General features: G+C 35.8%; 1 protein-coding gene across 2 annotated transcripts in view; it reads right to left on the bottom strand.

The window, feature by feature from the left end:
- LOC150100754 (dnaJ homolog subfamily C member 25 homolog) overlaps window positions 1–25694 on the bottom strand; it is a 167268-nt gene that overhangs the window by 133707 nt on the left and 7867 nt on the right. For both annotated transcript variants that reach the window (XM_090401691.1, XM_090401692.1), the window contains exon 2: window positions 11200–11228. In XM_090401691.1, the coding sequence (XP_090257817.1) occupies window positions 11200–11228 (29 nt within the window). The remainder of the gene's footprint in view (window positions 1–11199; window positions 11229–25694) is intronic.

Genomic DNA, 25694 nt, shown 5'->3' with positions numbered 1-25694 from the left:
CAAGCGCTGTAGAGTGCAAACACCACTTCTACTGAGCTACACTTTATGATTGTAAATCTGTGTGTGTTCAAGGAGCTAGTTTGCTTGTTCTGAGGGACAAAAAACCCTCTTCCTCCATATGAGACCAGCTAACTCACCTTTAGTGAAAAGAGACCAGATAAATAGACAGGATTCAAACCCAGGTCTTTCCGACCAAAGGGCTTCGTCTATACCAACTGGGCTATGGAGGCTCAGAGTTGGAATAGTAATAAGAGAGAGAACAGGTCTTTTCAACCATTCATTCAATCTATAGTACTTACAGTATAGATAGACAGCATTTTACTACTGTAGAGTACTCTTTACAAATTTATTTCAGTCTCAGATAGTGGTTGTAATATAATATTTAATCCATTCTGCATTATTGCACTTCTTATGAGTTATATAGAGTACTATATTTAAAACTCAAAGTGCTCACTTTCTCCATCTTTCAACAATTATATTCTATTCATTTTGCAGCACAATCTTTTTTATCCCTTGTTGCATTTTCTTGCTTCATACAATTTTCTAATGTAGCCTAACTCTGCAGTGTTCTGAGCAGCTTCTGAAATAATTTGTGCATTTCTCTTGCCTTCTCTTGTCAATCTTAACTTCCATATGTCTGGTATATCATCTCTTCTCCTCAGATTTCCAATGTCAGCTACCCTCTCTAATGTCTCAAAAAATTCCTCCACTTCTTCCTTAGTTGACCCTTCTGTGGAACATTAACATAGAAGTGGAGGAATTTAGTGTTGAATACTAGAGCTACTCCTTTTCTCATATCATGATTGCCTGAATTTAATATTCTGTATTTGTTGCTTAGAAGTTTATCCATTTTTGTCTTCTTTGTTACCAAAACAAGACAAAAATGGATAAGTATGGACAAAAATCGGAAAAGGTAGCAGACCCACATAATAGTTGATCTGGTACTTATCAAATTCTGCTAGTTCCATTTGTTTCTTTTCTATTGATGCTTCTTATGTTCATGGCACCAATCTTTAACTAGCAGAAACATTAGGTCAGAAGCTCTGGTTGGCTCTCTGTATTCCTTAAAAGGTTATGTAGCGGCTCCTTCCAGTTATGACCCTTAAGCAATCCTCTTCTTTCGTCTCCTCTAGAGGAAAGGAGAGGAGTCTACTCCTTAAATCCCTTCAGGCTTCTTCTAGTCCCTCTGTCAAAATCAGAAGAATGCCGAACAGCATGGACACCCAACAAGTTATCTGGTTCTGATGGTATCCTTCCTGTTGTGCTTAAAAATGTATGCTCTAGAATTAATATCTTATCCTATAAGAACTTTCCCATCTTTCATACTTGTTTAGCACCTATCCTAAAGCATGGAAACAAGTCTATATTGTTACTATTATTAAGAGACCTCCAGAGAGTCAGGAACTCATTGTCATACTATGCACACTAGCAGTTATATCTGTTCTTGAATTCATTCACACTACTTGTACACACAATATTCAATGGCAATCCATTCCAATCAAGCACTGACCAAGCGAGGTCTTATCAAGGCCTTGATAAGACCTCACTTGGTCTTCCTTATCTGGATAACTTCCTTTTCTTTATATGTCAAGGTTCGTTTCAGCATTGCAATTATTCTCTGAGTTGTATGCACAATCTCTTTTATATGACCCTTGAACTTCAACTTCATGTCTACTAAAACTCAATCCCTAGTCTGATCAGTTTCTTCTAGCAAAATCCCACCAATATAATATGGCATTAGATATCTAATCACACCAAAGTGAATGACATTTATTAACAATGAACTGACAGCCATTTTCACATGCCAACAATTTCAACCTATTCAAATCATTTTGCAAGTATTGAATATCACCAGCACTCCTGATTACTCCACCTATCTTTACATCATTAGGAAATAGCTGTATGCCATATGTCAAATCCTTCCCAATGTCATTAATGTACAGAGTGGATAACAATGGATCAAGGACTGATCCTTGAGGCACACCACTGGTTACCTCGATCCTCACAGATTCACCCTACACCCATATGACTTTTTGATATCTGTCAGTCAGCCATCCTCTTATTTGTGCCAATAGTTTATAATCGAATCCCATATTCTCCAATTTATGCAACAGTATTCCATGCTGGATTCTGTCAAAAGCCTTAGCAAAATCCGAAAGTGTCAGTATATCCATTCCCCTTGTCTAACTCAGTGGTAACATTATTATAGAATGTGAGCAAGTTGTTGCTAAAACATGACCTTCCCTTAGTAAACCCATGCTGTTCACTGCAAAGTTCAGATTGTCTGTCAACCCATTTTTGAATGCAAGCCCTAACCAACTTTTCCAAAATCTTCACCACCAATCCTGAGATACTGACTGGTTGATAATTGGATACATTGCACCATCCTTGTGCAATGGGATTACCATACATTCTTTCCACTCCTGTGGAATCTTTCCTGTTCTGAGACTCAAATTATATAGCCTTGTCAAAGGAATAGCCTATATTCTGTCCATTCAAAAAAAAAAAAAAGTGATGTTGGACAACTATTGCCCAACTGCTCTCTCACTTCAGTTCTCTCAAAAATCAAGAAGTTGTCAATAGCTCATTTCTTCACCACCTATAGGCTCACCAACTTATAATGGATTATGACCAGCAATATGGTTTTCACCAATTTCAATATACAATGAATCTCTAGCCACAGTTTTTGTCCAACTTGTACCCAAAGAAATGGAAAGGTATAGAGAAACTTACATATTCACTGTTCACATTTGTAAGGAATCTGATCAGATCTGGAAAAGAAGCTTGCTCAGCAAACTACTATTTTATGAATTGCCTCCTATCCTGCAAAACAGGGTTGCCAGTTTCCTCAAGGTAGGTGAAATCCTCTTATCTAATTTTCTCATCAATACCAGAGTACCCCCAGGGCTTCACTGACCTCAAATACTAACCACAGATTTGCTGATGACAGTCTACTCTATTCTCATTTGAAGAAGAATAGTGAACTTTTAAGTCATCCAATTTTGACTGCTACAAATCATATACCCTAATCTTTCTGCTGTCAGATCACAAATCTTTCCACCTGGAAAAGATTCACTTGTTGCTCATTTATCTAGCACATTCCTAATTACAGAATTATCATATATCTTTTTGAATGTTTCTGCTTTTATGTACCTTCCTTTCCTCATGGACTCCTTTCTTATGACCGTACCAACATTTTTTGGCGTCTCCAATTTTCATTTGTTAGTGTGAAACATTCACTTGTGATTTCTAACATCACAGTGCATTTCCTTCCATACCCTCCCCAGCCCATTACTTCCATATCACCTATCACACATCATCATCATGCAATAACACTTCCATTTCAACCTGCCACCTCAGTTCATTTGATCTGCATTTTAAATTGTTTACATTTGCAATATTCTGTTCCTACTCCAAACAGCACATGCTTCTGACCATCATGAATTCCCTTAAAACTAGTTACATTCACCAATGAATATATTTCATGCATTACATCATACAAAATTATTTATATTAGAATTAAACAAAGGACTAACTGCCTCCACATGCACCACTGCTTTAGCAATATATAATTAACTATAAAAATAAATGTTGAACTATGCTCACATCTACTTCAAAAATGTACTCAGTTCAATTAACATACAAGCAAAATATATAGCTAAATATTGATAAAATAACTTTCCTTAGCTAACAACTCAAGGCACAAATATGGAGATATAAAAGTTTTACAGCAGCTATGCTGCATAATCAGAAGACCTAAAAGGTCAAATCCCACATGGAGCAGAGCTCTCACAGTATCAATCTATAAAACAAAAAAAAGGAAGTAAAATTGTGAAAATTATAGAGGAATTTCTGTATTAAGTGTTCCAAGAAAGATTTATACAGGTATACTTGAGAAAAGGCTAACAAAAATCTTCAAAGGGAGATAACTGGATTAATGATAGTTGAGAAATCACTAGATAATCATCATTATTATTAATAGACACTTCCAGGGAGTCCAAAGACTCATTGAGGGTGGGCACCTACTCTACAACTCTCCGTCTCCACCACTCAATCCACCAACTACAGCAAATGCATCATCTACACCATTTACTGTCCACCATTAGTATTTTCACAGACAAATTGCAAACATCCATGCCCACGGCAGGATTTGAAACTACAGCCTTTTGGCTGGAGAGTGGATATACTAACTGCTTGGCCAACCAGACTGGCATGCAATTATCTTTCTAAAAAGGTTTATCATAAAGTGACAAATGAAAATTAAATATATATATAATAAAGAATGCGAGTGAAAATTCGCTGCAAACATTTCTGAGTAAGACATTTTTGCATTAATTTTTGTAAATAATCAATGGATGATAAAGGGTATTATAAAATCATTAAAAAGACAAATCTTTATTAAGGTGAATGTCAGTGATAGATAACATAATGAAATCATTTAAAAATTGTGCAAATTAAAAGAGATGCTGCATAAATAACTTTTTGCTGCAGATTGTCAATTCAACAAATCCATCAGTAACATCACTCATTGGAAGAAATGCTAATACTGTTAAGCATTTAATTTTCGTGTTGAATTCAGCATCTGTTTGATAGCGTAACTACTTCAAACCAATGGCAATAATTTTGCGATAAAGATTTTGTGCCATATGAAATAAACAACCTGTTATAGTTGTTGATGTAAATATGTTAGGAAAAGCATTGATACTTACTTTCTCAAAGTCAACCATTAATGTTTTGGGATCTAATGATGAATGTAAGCCCTTTAAAAGGCATTGAATAATCTGCTGCAAGTTCATTCTGATTTGCAAAAAAGCAAAAAGCTGCATAAAATCCTTGGGGGGGGGGGGGGTCTCATACTAGTCCCAAGCCTGGAGGAGGATCAAGTCAGATGAGTGTCAATGCTCTTACTGTATAAAAAAAAAAAAAACAATTGTACTGTTGATCGTATAGGCATTATAACAATCCGATGCTGGCTCGGACGTCGCCCAGATCAACAAGGCCAGTGATATCAAATCATACTCATTACCTGGTGGTGATATCTGCTTCAATTCTTCAGTCAGTTTCTCCAACGCTACCTAATTCTAGTTTTTTCCCCATATAACTCACTACAGTATCTTGTCCATCGCTGTACAATTTTATCCTTTATTCACTGACTTTGGCTTTTTTGTCTTTCACTGTGGTCTGTTTTGGTTGCCACCTTCTATTAATGGTTCTAATCATTGTGTACACCTCCCTAGTTTTATGCTCTCCATAGTATACTGTTCTATATTATTGCATTGGGCTTCTAGCCATTTCATCTTATCCATTCTGACTGTTTTTTTTCATCTCATTACACTTTCTTCTATATTGCTCTTCTATTTGTTCTGATATCCCTTCTTGTCTTCAACATTCTTTTCTCCTGTACTCACTTCTGTGTTTCTTGTCTAATCCATTTCTTCTAGATCTTCTCTTCTTCTGGTACTGTTTCTTCAACTGCATCTTCTATCACCTTCATTACTCCTCTCACTCAGATTCTTATTTTTTTCTTTGTCCACACTTGTTTCTCCTCTAACACCTGTTCTGTACCTTCTTCCTATTTCTGCTTCACTTATTCTTGCTCTCTTCGTTTGTGATGATGGGGTTTATATTTTCTTTTTAATTTCAACTTGATGTTTGCAATCACTAAACTATGATCTGAGTCTATATCTGCTCCTTGAAAAGTTAGATAACATCAGTTCAGCAGTATCAATCTTCTTTTAATCATATCAATCACGTTCTTGGTTTTCCCATCATTTGATTGCCACATCCATTTTCTACACTCCTTTTGCTGGAATCTTGTATTACAGATCATCTCGTGGTCCACAGCAAATTCTAACCTTTTTTCACCTTGTTCATTTCTTTCTCTGAAACCATATTTTCCCATGACTCTTTCCCAACCATCATTATATATTCCGACTTCGGCATTCCAATCTCCTTCAATAATTAGTACATCTTGCTTTAGTATTATTTCTATTGTCTCTGTCAGATCTTTGTAAAATAAGTCAATATCCTCATCTGTGCTGTCAGATGTGGGTGAATATATATCTGGACTATTGATATATTAAATGGCTTTGCTTGAAATCTTGCTGCTATGATTCGTTCGTTGATTGGTTTGTAACCTAAGAGTGCCTTTCTAGCTTCTTTGTTAAGAAGGAAACCAACTCCTGCTTCATGCTTGGTGTCATGCCATGACTATGACTTCACATCTATTTATCTTTCCTGCTGATGTCCAAAGCAACTCCGCCAGTCCTAGTATATCACACTGATATCTCTTCATTTCATCATGAAGTAATTCTAGTTTTCCTGCCATCCAAAGTGTCAATACATTCCATGTTCATCCTGATAATAGTTCTGCTAGTTTCAGTTTCCTTTAGTTAACCCACTTTTTGATCCAATCCCGATCGCTCGATTGGTATCGTGGACCTTGTTGATCCAGGTGACGTCTGAGGTGGCATCAGATTGTCATCCGATGCCTATACGATTAACAGCTACAATCGATGTGGATGCATATATCTGGTCTATTGATATATTGAATGGTTTTGTTTGAAATCTTGCTACTATGATTCGTTTGTTGACTGGTTTGTAGCCTAAGAGTGCCTTTCTAGCTTCTTTGTTAAGAAGGAAACCAACTCCTGCTTCATGCTTGGTGTCATGCCATGACGATATGACTGACCAATCAAGCTACAATCGTGTTTTTTCTTTACAGTAAGAGCATCGACACTCATCTGACTGACCCCTCCTCCTTTATCCAGGCTTGAGAATAGCATGAGATTCCCCCCCACACACACACACCTAAGGATTCCATGGCAGCTTTTTGCTTAATTGCAAATCAGAATGAACTTGCGGCAGATTATTCAGTGCCTTAAATGGCTTACGTTCATCATTAGATCCCGAAACATTAATGGTCGACTTCGAGAAAGCAACTATCAATGCTTTTTCTAACATATTTACATCAACTATAACAGGTTGTTTATTTCACATGGCACAAAATCTTTATCGCAAAATTGTTGCCATTGGTTTGAAGTTACGCTATCAAACAGATGCTGAATTCAACACGAAAATTAAATGCTTCACAGCATTAGTATTTCTTCAATGAGCGATTTTGCTGATGGATTTGTTGAATTGACAATCTGCAGCAAAACAGTTAATTTATGCAGCATCTCTTTTAATTTGCACAATTTTTAAATGATTCATTATGTTATGCATCATGACATTCACATTAATAAAGATTTGCCATTAATTATATTAATAGTGTTTAAGAGGAGTAGCATGGGAATTTCCCAGAAATTATACTTAAAGATTTGCCTTTTTTAATGATTTTATAATACCATTTATCATCCATTGATTATTTACAAAAATTAATGCAAAATATCTTAAGGGGAAAATTTTTACAGTAAATCTTTCCTAGAACCAGTAAAGAGATATATAATACTGTATATTCAGCAAGAAGTATTTTTCAGTTTTAGTATTACTATTACAGTATTTTATGTCACACAAAGAATCATCATCATCATCTTCAAATTCCTGCCATGTACCCTCAAGGGATGTACAGGATATGATAGTACTAGATGAAAAAAATTGCATCATTACTAACTTCCTATCTACAATTTCCCTCCAAATCAGTCTGTTACTTGTCAAGACTCCAACATTATCTGATCTTATATTTCTATCATCTAAGGCACTTTGTACCGTATCAATCCACCTATATCTTGGTCTTCCTCTGGGTCGATTTCCTGCCAACCTGGCAGAGAACACTTCTTTCCTCGCCCATTCTGTTTAAGTGACCATACCACCAGAGATTAGCTCTGCTAATGCATTCCTGGATGCTGACAATGTCAAGTTCTTTCCTAATATCCTCGTTTTTAATATATATATTTGCCATTGATGCCATCTGTTCACGCCTATAATCTTTCTCAGGACTCTCATATCTGCAGTCTCTAGTCTTTGGTCAAGTGTTTTACTTCTGACCCAGCTCTCAGATCCATAAATTAAAACTGGTTTGGACACTGTCTTGTATACAGCTAATTTCTCTCTTATTCCATATGAATTTATTCCATTGACTTAACACCATACCAGCTTTGCTGATTCTGTTTTCTATTTCTATATTTAATTTACCATCTTCACAAAAAATCGTGCCTAAGTAGCTGAAATGTTTTACTTGTTCCAAAGGTTCTCCATTCACAACACAGTTGACATTTTCAATGATTCTGCCTATGTTCATTGTCTTTGTCTTTTTATTGCTGACCTTCATACCATATCTATTAGAACAGTTATTCAATTTAGCCAGAGAATCTTGCAGACTTGTAGTGGATTTATTTAGAAGTATAACATCATCTGCATAAAGCAAAGAGCTGACATTAACATCTCCAATTTTGATATCATGTTTAATACCACTTTCTTCCTTCATAATGTGATCCATATAGATAATGAATAACAGAGGGGATAATGTACATCCTTGTCTCACACCAGATTTAACATTAAACCATCTTCCTGTACTTCCTTCAATTCTAACTGCTGACTTCCAACTCAAATAAAGACTAAGTATTGCTTGATATAATGCCCCATTGACACCATATAGCTGCAGCGTATTGAATAGCTTCTCTCTTGGCACCTTGCCATATGCCTTTTCCAAATCGACAAAACTTAAATACAGATCTTTGTTATATTCCCATGCTTTTTCGACTATTTGTCGTTAAGTGAAGATCTGATCCTGACAGCCTCTATTTGGCCTGAATCCAGCTTGTTCCTCACCAAGCTTTTCTTCCACAATTCTTCTCAACCGTTTCTCAAGTATACTTGCATAGATCTTGCCAGGAACACTCAGTAGGGAAATACCTCTGTAGTTCTCACATTCAGTTTTATTTCCCTTTTTATATATGGGTACTATGAGAGCTCTACTCCAATCATCATGAATTCGTCCATCTGTCCAGCCTTTCTGAACTATGCAGTGTAGCCACTGTAAGACTCTTATACCACCATACCTCAGCATTTCTGGTCGAATATCATCTACACCTGCTGCCTTTCCACATTTCAAGCCTTTGACGGCTTTTTCTACTTCAAGTATGGATATGTATTCCTGACTGCATGCTTGGTCAGTGTTTTTTTACCAATGTGCTGTCATCACTGCTTGTTTCATTTAGCAGTTTTTCAAAGTAATTACTCCATACTTCAAGGATATCATTCTCTCCCATTTTCATGTCACCTTTATCATCTCTAACTCCTTTTACAGCACTCTTTTCTCCATTCCTAACTTCTTCAACAACCTCTAGAATATTTTGCCACCTTCTTGATATTAATTTTCTATATTCTTGCCAAAGTCCTCCCATGACTTTTGTTTAGCTAGTTTTACACAGTGTTTAGCATTCTTTCATTTGTTTTCTCTGTATTCTCTAAGAGCACAAGCTGACTTATTTGCCAGAAACGTATGCTTTCTTGATATGCGTTCTTCTTTTCCTTCACTGCCTCTTTAACTGCCTGTGTCCACCATGGAGTTCTAATTTTTCTATCCTTGCAGACAACTTCATCGCATGCCTCTCTAGCTGAATCAATCAGGACTTTCTTCAAGGCTTGCCACCACTGAATCTTCAAGGTTTGATTCCTGTTCTCAAACTCTTTCATTTTTTCTTCAATAATCTTTGTGTATTTTAGTCTACAGTTCACACCTGAGAGCTGTTCATATTTTATTTGCTTTAAAATAAAAAAAGACAGCATAGTGATAGTAGCCATCAACAACAATATCAATAGTTTTCTACTCTTGACTATTAGCTCACCCTTTTCAGTTGTCAGTGAACCATAAAAATCGTTGTGTGGGAAATGCACCTTGTCAGACAATTTGAATATTTTATTAGCAAATGAGTTTAAAAGAAAGATATGATGGGCATTTTGAAACAATGGTTAGTGTAGGCATCCAGGAAGGAATGAGTATAATAATAATAACATGTGCTCCATACCAGCCTAGTTGGCTGAGTGGTTAGTGTATTTGCTCTCCATCCATCAGGCTATGGGTTTGAATCCTGCCATGGATTCATGGATGCTTGTGATTGCCTTTAGGTGGGAAATGAATTTTATCATCCAGTGTGAGACCACTGCACCACTTATTGGAGACTTGAAGTAACATGAAAAAGTTCCATGTTTGGTCTCTAAAGCAAGGCTTCCAAAACCATGTAAAAAATGCAAAAAATATATAAAATTGATAAAAATAAATAGAAAAAATATTTAATCCACCCACGGTACAAATGCATTACAGGTTTGCATATAACCTTTTGTGGGTAGGAGATACAAATAAAAAATAAATAATAAAAATACAACGCAATGTTAGCATAAATTACATCCTAATCTTGATACCAGTTCAGAAAGCATTACTGGAGGAAAAGACCACATGTAAAAAGACTATACTATTACTAGCTAGAAGAATTCACTTGTTACTGAGACATACCTGCTATACAAGTGCCTGTGCACTGCAAATAATAATATAGCATGTTATTACTAAGTTCTTTAAATATGTAGAGTAAATACATATAGTCAAGTGAATTTTAAAATCTTACTAATTTAAAGAATGAAAGGGTAAAAGTAAAATACATGAGGGTACATACTGAAAGAAGAAACTTCTTTAACTGCTGACACAGCAACACCTTACTAGACCATAACTCAATTTGCCTTACTGTGCCACATAAATGCAAGAAAGATATTACTTTTAAACAGTTTAATCGTAAAGATGCAGTGCTCTAACACTGCACTTTATTCTTAAAAATTTATAATTCTGATCTGACAGTGAATTTAACAGAAATTAACTTTCAATAAGCTACTATGGATTTTCTGGGTTTCTTCCTGAACTTCAAGGTGCACTATTAAGCTGGTGGAAACAAAAATCAAGAGAAATAGTAAAAAATTAACATCTAGCTGTTTCAGATTTTTGCAAACACTGTAAGTTCTACATCACTGCTATACTATTACTTGAATTGCTTTGGAAGATTCTTAACACAAATATCAATATTGTCTATTTTTTTTTTTTTAAATAAATCATAAAAATACATCATCGGAATTAATATCTGATTAAAATAAAGCATTTGTTCAATGTCAAAGCATTTACAATTGTTATCATGCCATTCAATGAAAGAAAAGATAAATGCTCCTGAATTGATGATTATTAATAATTTAAATCAGTATCTAATAAAAACTTACCTTAGAAGCATCCCGAGTAACTCCAAGTACTGAAATAAAAACAAAGAATACAGTATATAATATACATTTATACAAAATATAGATAATGCATATTTTAATATATGCATAATCATAATATATATATATATATATATATATATATATATATATATATCATACATTTTTTTGAGGCTTTAGAAAAAGCAACTGACACAATGAAAAATTGGTCCTTGATGAGGATCTAAATAGCAGAGTAGGAAATGATTGTGACACATACAAAAATATTTTGGGAAAATTTGGAGAAAAGAGCAAAGCTAATAATAATGGCAAATATCTGTTGGATTTCTGCTCAGGACATGGACTGGTTATTACTAACACCATGTTCCAACATAAAAATGTGCACAAATTCACATGGAGAGAAGAGGCTAGGAATAAGAAAAGTCTCATTGACTATGTTATTGTTGATAGTGATGTTTTCTCCCTGGTGCAGGACACCAGAGTATACAGAGGATTTGAAATTGGAAGTGATCACTATTTAGTCTTGAGCAGGATAAAATGGAATTTCATATTGAAAAGAATAACATGTAAGAAAGTTTTAAAGCGAATAAAAGTTGAGCAGCTCTCAGATGTGAACTGTAGACTAAAATACACAAAGATTATTGAAGAAAAAATGAAAGAGTTTGAGAACAGGAATCAAACCTTGGAGATTCAGTGGCAAACTCTGAAGAAAACATTGATTGATTCTGCCAGAGAGGCATGTGGTGAGGTTGTCTGTAAGGATAAAAAAATCAGAACTCCATGGTGGACACAGGAAGTTAAAGAGGCAGTGAAGGAAAAGAAGAAAGCATATCAAAAGTTCCTGGCAAATAAGTCAGCTTTCTCTCTTAGAGAATACAGAGACAAATGCAAGAATGCTAAACACTGTGTAAAACTAGCTAAACAAAAGTCATGGGAGGACTTTGGCAAGAATATAGAAAATAAATATCAAGAAGGTGGCAAAATATTCTGGAGGTTGTTGAAGAAGCTTAAGAATGGAGAGTGCTGTAAAAGGAATTAGAAATGATAAAGGTGACATGAAAAACGGGAGAAAAACATATCCTTGAAGTATGGAGTAATTACTTTGAAAAACTGCTAAATGAAACAAGCAGTGATGACAGCACAGTGGTAAAAAACACTGACCAGGAATGCAGTCAGGAATACATATCCATACTTGAAGTAGAAAAAGCAATCAAAGGCTTGAAATGTGGAAAGGCAGCTGGAGTAGATGATATTCGACCAGAAATGCTGAAGTATGGTGGTATAAGAGTCTTACAGTGGCTGCACTGCATAGTTCAGAAAGCCTGGACAGAGGGAATAATTTCCAATGATTGGAGTAGAGCTCTCATAGTACCCATATATAAAAAGGGAAATAAAACTGCATGTGAGAATTACAGAGGTATTTCCCTACTGAGTGTTCCTGGCAAGATCTATGCAAGTATACTTGAGAAATGGTTGAGAAGAATTGTGGAAGAAAAGCTTGGTGAAGAACAAGCTGGATTCAGGCCAAATAGAGGCTGTCAGGATCAGATCTTCACTTTACGACAAATAGTCGAGAAAGCATGGGAATATAACAAAGATCTGTATTTAAGTTTTGTCGATTTGGAAAAGGCATATGGCAAGGTGCCAAGAGAGAAGTATGCTGCAGCTATATGGTGTCAATGGGGCATTATATCAAGCAATACTTAGTCTTTATTTGAGTTGGAAGTCAGCAGTTAGAATTGAAGGAAGTACAGGAAGATGGTTTAATGTTAAATCTGGTGTGAGACAAGGATGTACATTATCCCCTCTGTTATTCATTATCTATATGGATCACATTATGAAGGAAAGTGATATTAAACATGATATCAAAATTGGAGATGTTAATGTCAGCTCTTTGCTTTATGTGGATGATGTTATACTTCTAAATAAATCTGCTACAAGTCAGCAAGATTCTCTGACTAAATTGAATAGCTGTTGTAATAGATATGGTATGAAGGTCAGCAATAAAAAGACAAAGACAATGAAAATAGGCAGAATCATTGAAAATGTCAACTGTGTTGCGAATGGAGAACCTGTGGAACAAGTAAAACATTTCAATATTTAGGCACAATTTTTACTGAAGATGGTAAATTAATTATAGAAATAGACAACAGAATCAGCAAAGCTGGTATGGTGGGAAGTCAAATGAATAAATTCATATGGAATAAGAGAGAAATTAGTTGGAACACTAAATTAGCTGTATACAAGACAGTGTTCAAACCAGTTTTAACTTATGGATCTGAGAGCTGAGTCAGAAGTAAAACACTTGACCAAAGACTAGAGACCACAGATATGAGAGTCCTGAGAAAGATTATAGGTGTGAACAGATGGCATCAATGGCAATATCATATTAAAAACGAGGATATTAGGAAAGAACTTGACATTGTCAGCATCCAGGAATGCGTTAGCAGAGCTAATCTCAGGTGGTATGGTCACTTAAACAGAATGGGTGAGGAAAGATTAGCAAAACAAGTGTTCTCTGCCAGGTTGGCAACAAAACGACCCAAAGGAAGACCAAGATATAGGTGTATTGATACGGTACAAAGTGCTTTAGATGATTGAAATATAAGATCTGATAATGTTGGAGTCTTGACAAGTAACAGACTGATTTGGAGGAGAATTGTAGATAGGAAATTAATAATGATGTAATTTTTTTCATGTAGTACTATCATATCCTGTACACCCCTTGAGGGTACATGGCAGGAATTTGATGATGATGATGATATATCATAAATACTTATCTAATACATAAATAATAAATAAATATATATACATAAGATACATTTATACAAAAAGTATTTGCTGTGTGTAGATTTAGTTACTCATGGTAAATTTAACCAAAAACCTGCTTCTCATGCATACATGCTTTTGAATCAGAAAAAAGTAGTTAGTCATGCCTTTATGATAACCTTATAGAACACAAATGAGAAGTCAGTTTAGAAGTGTTAGAAAATTAACTAAAACAGGCTTATCCCACCTTTATAGGGATGTAAACAATTCACAAAATTATTATCTAGAGCATCTCATGGAAGTCAGACCCAGGGAGCCCATACTAATCATTATTCACAAAATACCTGTCATACTTTTCCTTGAACTCATTCATCAATAAAACAATCAACTGCTCTAACAGCCAATTCAAGACCCTCTACACAAACAAATCTAGTTCTGACACCCTTGCTAACCATACTTACATAATTTCCAGGGGTAACAACCCCCCAAGTTCTCTAATTTCCTGCCATGTATTAAAAAAAAATATCCAATACATCTTTGTCAATCCTATAAAACCATATTAATAACATATACTTCTATCATATTCCTTTTTTCTGCCTATCAACTAGCTTTTGTAATCTACAAACCTTTCCATCTGTACTCATAGGGAGAATCCCATAAACCTTAGTCACTCATCTCTGGATCCTCTTCATCTCTACATCCCCCAATGAAACCAGATGACCAAATCTGCACACAGTAATCCATATATGGCCTTATTGAAGCCTTATAAACAGGAATAACAACCTCCCTAACCCAGCTTCAGTGTTTTCTTTAACATCCGAGTAATATGATAAGCTGTTTTGGCAAACTTTGCAATATGCCTTCAAAACTTCAACTTCCTGTCCAGTCATGTCCAAATCTAGCCTCATCAATTTCCTGTAGTCCAGTTCCAATCAAGTATGCAGATTATGATTTCTTCTTCTCAAAGTGCATTACCTTATACTTTGCAATATTAAATTGATAGCTATTATGCTTTGCCCATACTGCCAGCCTATGTAAGTCATTCTACAAATCTCTATATCATCTTCATTAGCTATCATTCGTTCTAGTTTTGCATTGCTGGCAAACAACTGGATATTTTCCATTAAAAACCATATCCTACATTACTGATGTACAAATTAAAAAGCAGTAGCCCAAGCATAGAGCCTTGCAGTATCTCTCCTGTCCATATCACCAACTTTATATCCAATACCATCTGCACCAATTTATGTAATAGAGTTCCATGGAGTTTCCTTTCAAAAGTCTTAGCAGTAGTAATTTCTTTTATCCAACTTAGTTGTTACTTTATTATAAAAAGTAAGCAAGTCACTATAAAGACATACCCTTTAAGAAAAAAAGCCCCCCCCCCCACACACACACACAAAAAGAAAGTTTATAGTGAAGAGAGAAAAAAATGCTAGAGAATTTACATTTTAAAGAGGCAATTCAAATGTTTAAGGAAATGGACACCAACATGGAGAGATTTAGCAAAGTAGAGAAAATGATACAAGCTACAACTGCTTGCCACAAAGAAATTTATGAAGAGAAAAAGGTCAACTGTGCCAACTGAGTTATTTCAAGAAGTCCATGTCTGCTATCACCTCGCCCCTGAAGATGATCCTAAACCTTTCACAAAGTTATCTGGTGAACCATCTTCAGAACACTTTGTTCCAATTACTGATGTTGTAGACTGGATGAATGGGTAAGTGTTTAGGCTACCAGTTCTATGTAACAAAGTGTAAGGTTTTAAAATCTGTAAAGCAAAGATGGGATGCAGAGTATAAGATTGTGGGATATCTTAGAGGAGGTGAAGGAAATGAAAGATTTTCAGGTGATGGTGGATAGGAACCTGAAATTTTTAGGACATTTTGCTGAACTTGTGAGGGCAGCACAGCAGATTATTGCAATGATGTGGAGAACAGTGACATATCGAAGTAAGGATGTTATAATTCCAACGTATAATGCTTTGATAAGACTGCATATGGTTACAATGCACAGATTTGGTCACCTAGCTTTCAAAAGGATGAAGAGATGTTGGAAAGGGTTCAGAGATGATTGACTAAAGTTTCCGGTCTCTAAAACGTTGAGCATAGGACAAATTAAGAAAATGCAAACTGCAGAGCCTAATGGACAGGAGGAGGAAGCAGAGGCACATGATAACGATATAAGTTCGTACAGGAAAACCTCACTTAATACAAATTCAATATGCACGATAATCAGTTAGCGTGATCAAGTGAAATTATACTATTATCTGCTTTAAGTAAGTGATTAATCAGTTAACACGATTTTTTTACGTAATGCAAAATTTTTTGTCGCCAATCTGCAGAGAGCGGAAAAGCTGGAAGCCATTAAAAGGCATGAAAGTTGCGTAAGTAATACAATGATTGTGCAAGACCTGGAATACAAAGAGTCTACAGTTTTGACTATATTAAATAAGAGCAAAAAATACAAAGAACAAGGAAAAATTGTTACTGCTTTTTAAACATGCAGATCGCCTGAAATAGAAGCCATTTAATGAACGAGATGGAGCATCTTCCATCCTATCACTCAGGATTGAAGATTATAACTAAAGAAGAATGCCTCTTAGTACAGGGAATATTCAGGCAAAAACTCTCAATATTTGTATCCTGGTTGAGATGTTTCAGGTAAAAAGTATCTAAAGATCATCTTATGCTTTTATTAGGAGGCAATGCAGAAGGAGACGTTAAACTGAAGCCTATGTTAGTTTATCGTACACAAAATCCAAGATCTAACATTACTGAAGAAATCAGCACAATTGGAAAAGAACTTGGATAATGAAGATGTGAGAAACTTGCTTGCTTGATTCCCATTCAGAACAGTTAAGCGAGAGTGGCTTCCTTAAACTAAAAGACATTGTACATATGAAGAAGAAGAAGATAAGGAGTGTGAACAAGAAGAGATTGTTACGACTAAGAAGCTAACTACAAAAGAACTTGAGCTAGTTTTCAATCACATTGAGCATGCTAAGGAAATTTTGTTTGATGCTGATCCTGATATGGAACGAAACTTCGAAGTCCGCCAAAATCTTGATAAAGCGATCGCCAGCTATCGCAAATTGCATGACAAGATAAAAAAAGTCGAGCATGATTCAAACATCTTTACTTAATTTTTTTAGCAAAAAAGTACCTCAATCAAATTTAGAGATTAAATAAAAATTTAAGTGATTGATTTTTATTAACTTTGATGATTTTATCCTCTAATATATCTTATACTGTAATTTTTTTTTCTCCAAATCTACACTAACTGATGGATGAATTATAATTATTCCTATTGTTTATTATATTCGCTTAACACGATTTCGCTTAGCGTGCATTAACTGATAGATTAATTAATAGTGTTAAGCGAGGTTTTCCTGTAATGGGTAATTCCTGGATTAATGTGGATGAGATTTTTCATAGAATGGATGGAGGGAAGATAACCGGCCAACCCTGGAAACCGTGTAAGGAGGGTGTGAGGAGTAGGTTTTTTGTCCAGATCAGAATGCACTGCTTGAAAGTGTGGCGAGTGCATTTAAGTCACAGTATGATGAGCTGTGTGTGTGTGTGTGTGTGTGAGAGAGAGAGAGAGAGAGAGAGAGAGGAGCTCCCATGATGAGTCTCGATCCCATGGGGATATGATGATGATTATAATACTGCTCCCCAATACCTATCGAATAGGAAATCTTCTGTCCAATTCACTAATCTTATCTAAACCATGCCAAGTGACAATCCATCAAAAGCCTTCTCCCTTACCAAATACATTTGTCACCCTTGTTGTAATACTAAAGTAGAATACAAAAACAAATTGTTAAGGGTAAAGTTGAGTTTTAGTATTCTATAATAGTCAGCCCTCTATAATGATTAGCATTAACAAACACAAATGGTGACAACTACATACCTTCAAACAACGAACATAACATACAGACTGGCCAGTCTGTCTGTATGTTATGTCAAATTATCGCCCCCCCCCCCCCCCCACCTATCTCATTGCAAAGTATTTGTTAATCCTTTCAGGACCAGAAGGACTTATGAAGTAATACAAAGTTTTTAGGTATTAAAATGATTTTATTAGGTATCTATTTAACATAAAACATCATCATTATGTAGAAAAAAATCGTCGGGTTCATAGAATTTCATGGGACGTAAAAGGTTGCTAATAAATTAAAATTTTATGTGGGGATACATGTCCCATGGTCCTGAAAGGGTTAAACATATGTCAGGCTGCTATTAACTGCCTGGAACATTTCCTTAAAACATGCAGCGATATACCTCTTCACATTCCTTTCCATGAATTGACCATCTACAATCCAGCTACCCAAAACAGTGAGATCATCTTCCTGAGTGACCTCAGCATCTGCAATTCCAACTCCCTCCCCTCATCCTACTCATTCGATGAATCATCCCAGGCTACAAGTTCATCTACAACCAGCACCTTAAACAATGATTTTCATACTATCCTTCAATGGGGCAAGGACAACCTTGTCATGTTTCAATGCCAACAAAACAGTTCTGCCTTTTCTCTCACAAAAGAGATCTCAGCTCACCTACCCTTACCCTCAGTAACACACAAATCACCAGACAACAGATCTCTCCTGGCATAAACCCATCACATAATAGCCTCCTCAGCATCCAAGAAACTAGACATTCTCTTTCATTCAAAAGGCTATTTTATACCTGACCAACTCCTAACTATATACAAATCCCAAATCTGCCCATGCTTAGAATACTGCTCACATGTTTGAAGTGGTAAACCTAAAACTTCTCTTAAAATCCTAAATACTGTGTAGAGGTGAACAATTAGGCTCATTGATGAGCCCAATTGAAGTGATTCACTTCAATTATTTACTTCAACCTCTATCTCAGAGATAGTGTTTCAGCACTATCTATATTCTACAGGTACTTCCATGGCCACTGCTCCAGTGAATTGGTAATTATCATTCATTTTCAGTTGCATCTGTTAATACAAGAGCAGCAGCTGCCCAGCATCCCACAAAATACTCATGTGACCAAATATGGTCACATGGGTATTTTGTTGGTCAGAAAGTGGCAAAGATGCAGCAGAATCAGAGCCTTATAAAGAGAGATAATAACCTCCCTATCTTTATTTGTTAGTGTTTTTCAACATCCAAGTAATGCTTTGAGCTATTTTGCCAACTTTTGCATTATTATTATTATTATTAGGCCTTCATAGAGTCAAGGACTCATCAAGGGAGGCCATACATCACCCACACCAGCTGTCATACCTTTTTGTTAAGCTCACTCACACTAGATGTACTCACCACTCACTCATGGCTCTAAGAGAGAAAAATCTAGCTCTTACTTCTTTCTTAACTGTGCACAAACTAAACTTCCACAGATGTCCCTTATCCTCTTCCCATATAATGAAAAATTTTATCAATCAATATCCTATCAAGCCCTCCCAAAAGTTTATAACCTTTCCTAGATCATATCACCCCTCTTCTTTCAGTCTACCAGTGTCTGCAGTTCACATTTTTAATCTATCCCCATAATCTATATTTCATATTCCCAATATTATAGTTACAAGTCTTCTTTGCACCCTTTTGATAACTTCTTTATCCTTTTGGAACCCAGCAGACCAAATTTTCACACAATCGGAGCATGGTAGGATCGAGGACTTGTAAAGGGGAAAAATTATTTCCATATACTTACATATCAATGTTCATTTGAACATAGCAATTCTATGCAATCTGTCCTCAATCTACATTCCATAATCTCAATCTTCTTTGTAGACTTTCCACAGCATCTCCTTTGGAAAGTCTGTCCACCATTATCCCCAAGTCCCTTGCCTCATCAATTTCCTGTAATCCAGTAAAGTCAATGAGATGCATAGCATGTAAATTATTCAATCCAAAGTGCATAACCTTACATTTTGCAACATTAAATTGACAACCCTAATCCTTTGTCTATAATGCTAATTTATTTAAATCATTCTGCAGGATATCTACAGTTGTCCTCTGTAGTTTTGCATTATCAGCAAACAACTGAATACCACCCCCCCCCCTCTGCTTAAATCATTCCACATATTAATATACAAATTAAAGAGTAGTCACCCTAGTAAAGAGCCATGAATCACTCTGCTAGTCATCCTCATTATCTTGGATTTGACTCCACCACATAATGCTCTCCGGTATCTGTCTGTTAGCCATCTCCCATCCATTCCCATTTCCAACTTCTGTAATAGTTTTCCATGCAGTATTCTTTCACATGCAAAGTCCAGCAGTATCATGATGTAGCCATTTCCTTTATCTAATTCTGCTGTCACTATTATGAAATGTGAGAAAATTACTAAGGCAGGACCTACCTTTCACAAAGCTATACTGCCCACCATAGAGTACTGTATTCCTATCCACCCATTCCCGAATTTTACCTTGAATCAACTTTTCCAATACTTCAATCACCACTCCTGAAATATTAGACTGTAAATTGCTACTTTTGTCTTGAAGCCATATGTAATGGAACAATCTTACACACCCTTGTAACCCTGCCAGAGCTGAAACTTAGGTTAAAACAACTTCATGAGAGGCACTACCATTTCTCCTGCAAATTTATGTAACATCCAGGGATAACTTGGTGTCCAGTCCCACTGCTGAATTTGCATTGAGATATTTTTCAATATGCTGAGCACCTCTTATAGTCTACCTCAATTCTCACATCAGCAATTGCAAAATCTCCACCTAAATGATACACCGCAACATGACAACTCAACTATTTCTTCTGTTTCCGTCACCCACATGCCATCAACATTGATTATAGTCATCCAAACATAATCAATTCTTACTCTCTACATAGGAAAAAAATTCTTGGATTTATGTTGGCCAGATTAGCTAATTTTCTGTCATAATCTGATTTGGCCTTTCTTACCATATTTAGTCACCCTTCTTATTTGCACTTTGTACCAATTAGGAGTATGATGCTCACCTTTTTCTTTACATTCCCTTGAAAAAAAAAATTATTTTTATTTATTTATTTTTTTGAGCTATTGATTTACACTGGTGTCCAAAACTAAGGATGAATACTATTTCTGAAGATTACAATTATAAATTCAGACAAATCAGCTTGTGGCAATTTGAATAACTGACAATTTTGAGTAGAAAGTGGGTACACATTCAAATCATGCACAAAGAAGTCACATGGTAGCATTCAACTGGATAAAAGGCAAAAGGCTGTGAAATTGAATTGTGTTTACAGGAAATTCATGAAGGAATAAAGTCGCACACTTTAATATATTGTAATGTCTCAAACACATCATCTAGATTATTTCACACAGGAAAGAATTACTGGAAAGCTAGTTTCCAGTAATTCCAGTCTAGTTTATTTTTGTTTTTAAGTGAGGTCTAGTACACAATTTTGTTGATAGTATTTTTTTCTGAACCCCAATTCAAGTTGTACTCAGGTGTCTATGCATTGCATAATAGTCACCCCACAGACACACTCATTTGTCCCAAGGGAGATGAACCCACACTTTACCCACAAATCTATATTACCATAATTATCTCCAATAACGAATACTTGTACACATTTAAGCTACCACAGAAATGCAAAGGCTATTCTTACATCAGTGCACTAGACAGCACTTGAAACAATGACAAAGCAGTCACAAAGGTCAAAAATTTCTTAATAGCTATTTTTTGCAAGGGACAGAATAAACAGGTTATTATACTCCTTGAACAGTGAACAGCAGTCCTGTTCAACCAGTATAATAACCTATTAATTAGTTACTATTAATTAATTAGAACCTTGCACTTGACTTCACAACACCCCTGCAATGCATTTCACTCACCCATCATTCATGAAAATGTGCTCTTCACTCAAATCCTTATTCATCACACTCTTACACAACTTCTGGACAAGAACAAGATGGAATTCCTTCTTCCTATATTTTGTATCAATTGGGTAAAATCCACCAATTTAACTATCAGTATCACTATCTTAAAGGAATATAGTTTTATATTCCTTTGAACCACAGACATGATTATTATGCTGCATTTTAATACTATCTTCAGACCTCAGTCAAAACTCAGTGTAGAAGGTCCATGCTATCAAACCATGCATTCAGTTCATTTCAATGTTTCCTATATTCACCACACTATCAGGCAAAGCATTTCACTCACTAATCAACACTAGTTACCAAGCAAAAATTCTACAACATGCTTACTTTTGTATATTTTTCTCACTTCAATACACATATTCCCATCTCTTTAATTCAAATATTTTCTTGCCCAAATTTTAACTACAACTTCAATAAGCTTCTATTACATTTTTGGTTTCATATCAAAAGAGGACCTCAGGATTTTACAATCCTCTCTATATTATTATTCAGGACCTCCATGGATTCACAAGACTAATCATGAGAAATCCATCTTAAACATAAAGTATCATACCATTCTTTAAACTCATTCATTGTCTGCATCCTCCTCCACCCTCTCAAGCAATGCATTCCATGGTTCAACCACCCTCCATGTATATAAAGATACTTTTCACTTTATTTCACAACTTCAAGGGATGGTGGCGATTGTGCACTAAGTGTTCCTGGTAATATTTTTTTTTTTTTTTTACAGGGTAGTTCAACATTGCTTCCCCCCCTCCCCCTCTAATTTTATCATGGGGCTGGTTTGCCTGTTCTAGGGAATGAAAAACCAGAGTTTGCAGGTGAAAAAACCCCTAGCTCTGCATGAGACTGGCTAACTCACCTTTCGTCGAAAGAGACCAGATAAAGGTTCCTCACATCACTTCATCCATACTGACAGAACTACGGAGGCTCACTTCAAGGGATAGCCTCTACCAATCATATTGCACACTAAGCCAGTGTTTCTCAAAGTGTGGTACACGTATGCCTGGGGGTACGCAAAAGGTCGTTAGGGGATACGTGGCAATTTTCGGCTATGCATAATTAAAGGAGTCATATTTTTCAACAAACAGAGATTAGAGACAACCGGCATAAAAACGGCACTAATGAATCACCCCCCCCTCCAACAGAAACTGCTGTACAGACCATTTGTCAGTGGAACATATGGTTTTGCTTGACACCACCCGTCGTTAACGTGTTAAAACTAAGAAACATATAGTCAATGTGTTGCAGATATTATGGAATTTGGTTGAAGGGAATTAGCATTTCAACACAACTGTTGTAATGCTGGTTTGTCTTTGGTTCGAGCGATCTTTTGTTAATACCGCCCCAATCATACGCAGCTCTTCGCATCTCAAGTCTTGTAAATTACTGGTAATTTTTGCTTGAAATAATGGGAAAGAACATGACGCTATTTGGGTAGATGACTTTGACAATGCACACAAAGAAACTGTTCTCGATGCCAAAAGTAGTGATAGCGAGTAGGAGCTTCTTGGTAAGTCGCACCATTTTCAGTTTTTTCTGAAAACTTTAGTTCCCGAAAATCCCTGCACATATCTCGCAACACGATTTTTTTAGTTTTAATTTCGGGAAAAAAAGTTAGAGTTATATTCGAGTAAATACGGTATTTTTTTCTAGCTTTCAAATTCTTATGTATGGATCATTGGTTAAAGATTGGATTTATAAAACCCCCAAAAGAGAGCAATATAGCAAATACAAGTAGCTGTAAACAACAAGAAAACATTGATATTGCATCTGAATCAAATGAAATTGATAAGAGTGTGTCGTCTGACATCTCTAGAGAACCAACTAGGAAGAGGATGAAAACTCTTCATAAGTATGATATGAATTACTTGAAATGTGGATTTTCATGGACTGGAAATGAAGAGAAACCTATTCCAAATTTTGTTCTATTAAAAATAAATCATATTTTTTGTTTACATAAACATATAAATTCAAATAAAATAGATATTTAATTTTTAATTAATATTTTAAATTAATTTATTCGTTTAATTTTTTTAAATTAATTAATTAGGGGTAATAATTAAAATTTAAGAAGGGTACACAGATATCTGAAGTTGAGAAACACTGCACTAAGCTATGCAATTTGCATGCCCTCAGTCTATCCTCAAAATCATACAGTCCTAGTATTATTTTCATTATGCACTTCTGTACCTTCAACCAAGGTTACTTCATTTCCTTCATTAGTGGTCACTTGATTTGAACATAATCCAGATATGGTGGTCTTATCAGGCCTTCGTGCAATGAAATCGCCACCCTTTTGCAAGCCTGCAAAAATAAATAAGTAACAAAGTCAAATTATTATTATTATTACATAATAAGCACCTCCATGAAGTCAGTACTCATTACAGGAGGTCCACTTCAAAACATCAATTATCAATGCCTATCATATTTTGCCTTAAAATCATTCACCGACAAAGCCCACACAACTGACTGGTAATCTGTTCCACTCAATCACTCTCTCCAAGCAAAAAATCTAGTCCTCACTACCTTGCTAACCATACTCTTACTTTCCATGGAGGACCTCGAGTTTTTGTCACATTATTCATATACTGAAATATTTCCTGCACATCAATCCTATAAATCCCCCTAAGCAACTAATGTCTTTATCATATCTTCCTACCTTATCCACAGATCAACCAGATTTGGTAACCACAAATCTTCAATCTCTCTCCACATATGGAGCACCACACAGACCTGCCACCATCTTCACTTGCCTCTGAATCCATTCCACACCTCCAAAAAAACCCAGGCAACCAGATCTGTAATACAGTAATCTGGATGAGGCCTTATCAAAGCCTTGTAAAGGAATAACAACCAGCTTATCTTTGCATGTCAGGATGTTCTTCAATAATTAGGTAATCCTATGAGCTGTTAGCCATTTTTGCAATATGTCGATTGAACTTCAATTCCCTATCCACCAACATCCCTGGCTCCATTCATTTCTTGGAGTTTCAGTTCCATCAATATGGTATGCAGCTAGTGATCTTTTCACTCTGAAATGCATAACTTTACATTCTGCCACAGTAAACTGATATTCATTTTTGTTTTGCCCACACTGCCAATCTATTTATATCATTTTGTAAAACATCATTTTTATTGACTACTGCTCTACTTCATGTTGCATCATCTGGTTGCAGATGATGGAACATTATAAGTAGATCTCTGTTTGAGTTGTTCTATGTCTGTTTACATCTTTTCATGGCATATCCACGTACTTTCTCAGCTTGTGCTTTTTTCATAGCGCACAGTACATCTTCTGGCAGAGCCCATGTTTGTGAGAGAACAAGTCACAGATGGTGACAGACAGGAGGAACGGCACTGCAGTTGGTGTTTCAGCAGAAATGTCTAGAGCAGTTTTAGGCAAACTTGTTTTCTTGAATTTTGTGATCGAGATCTTTTTGTCCACAACTGTGTAGAGAACAAGCAAGTTCAAAAAAGCCAATCCTGTGATTAGCTCTACTGCTAATTTTCAGAACCAGTTTATGCCACATCTCAAAGAACATGAATTTGACGTCAGTTGATCTGAGAGGTCAATGAATGCCTTTGAATTATTATAATCTACAATCATATGTGGTTTTTCTACAACACCTTTTCTGGTTTCAACTGCTTTAGTCTCTTTAATCTCTCTTATCCTTCCATTTGAGGACGCCACCGACGACCATGTCACTTTCTCAAGCAATTACTTCATTCTTGTTCAGCTTCGCTTTTACTACATCTGGCAGGTTTAGTTTCCTGTTTCTTCTTAGTGTGCTCACCAGATACGTAGAGTGCTCAAGGAGTTGATGAGCTAGGTGTAGTAGTTGTCAGTGTATACAACACAT

The sequence above is a fragment of the Typopeltis vanoorti genome, chromosome 12 (assembly GCF_054136105.1).
Source record: "Typopeltis vanoorti isolate ZY-2024b chromosome 12, IOZ_Tvanoo_1.0, whole genome shotgun sequence".
NCBI lineage: Eukaryota > Metazoa > Arthropoda > Arachnida > Uropygi > Thelyphonidae > Typopeltis > Typopeltis vanoorti.
This window is presented reverse-complemented; position numbering and strand designations above follow the sequence as displayed.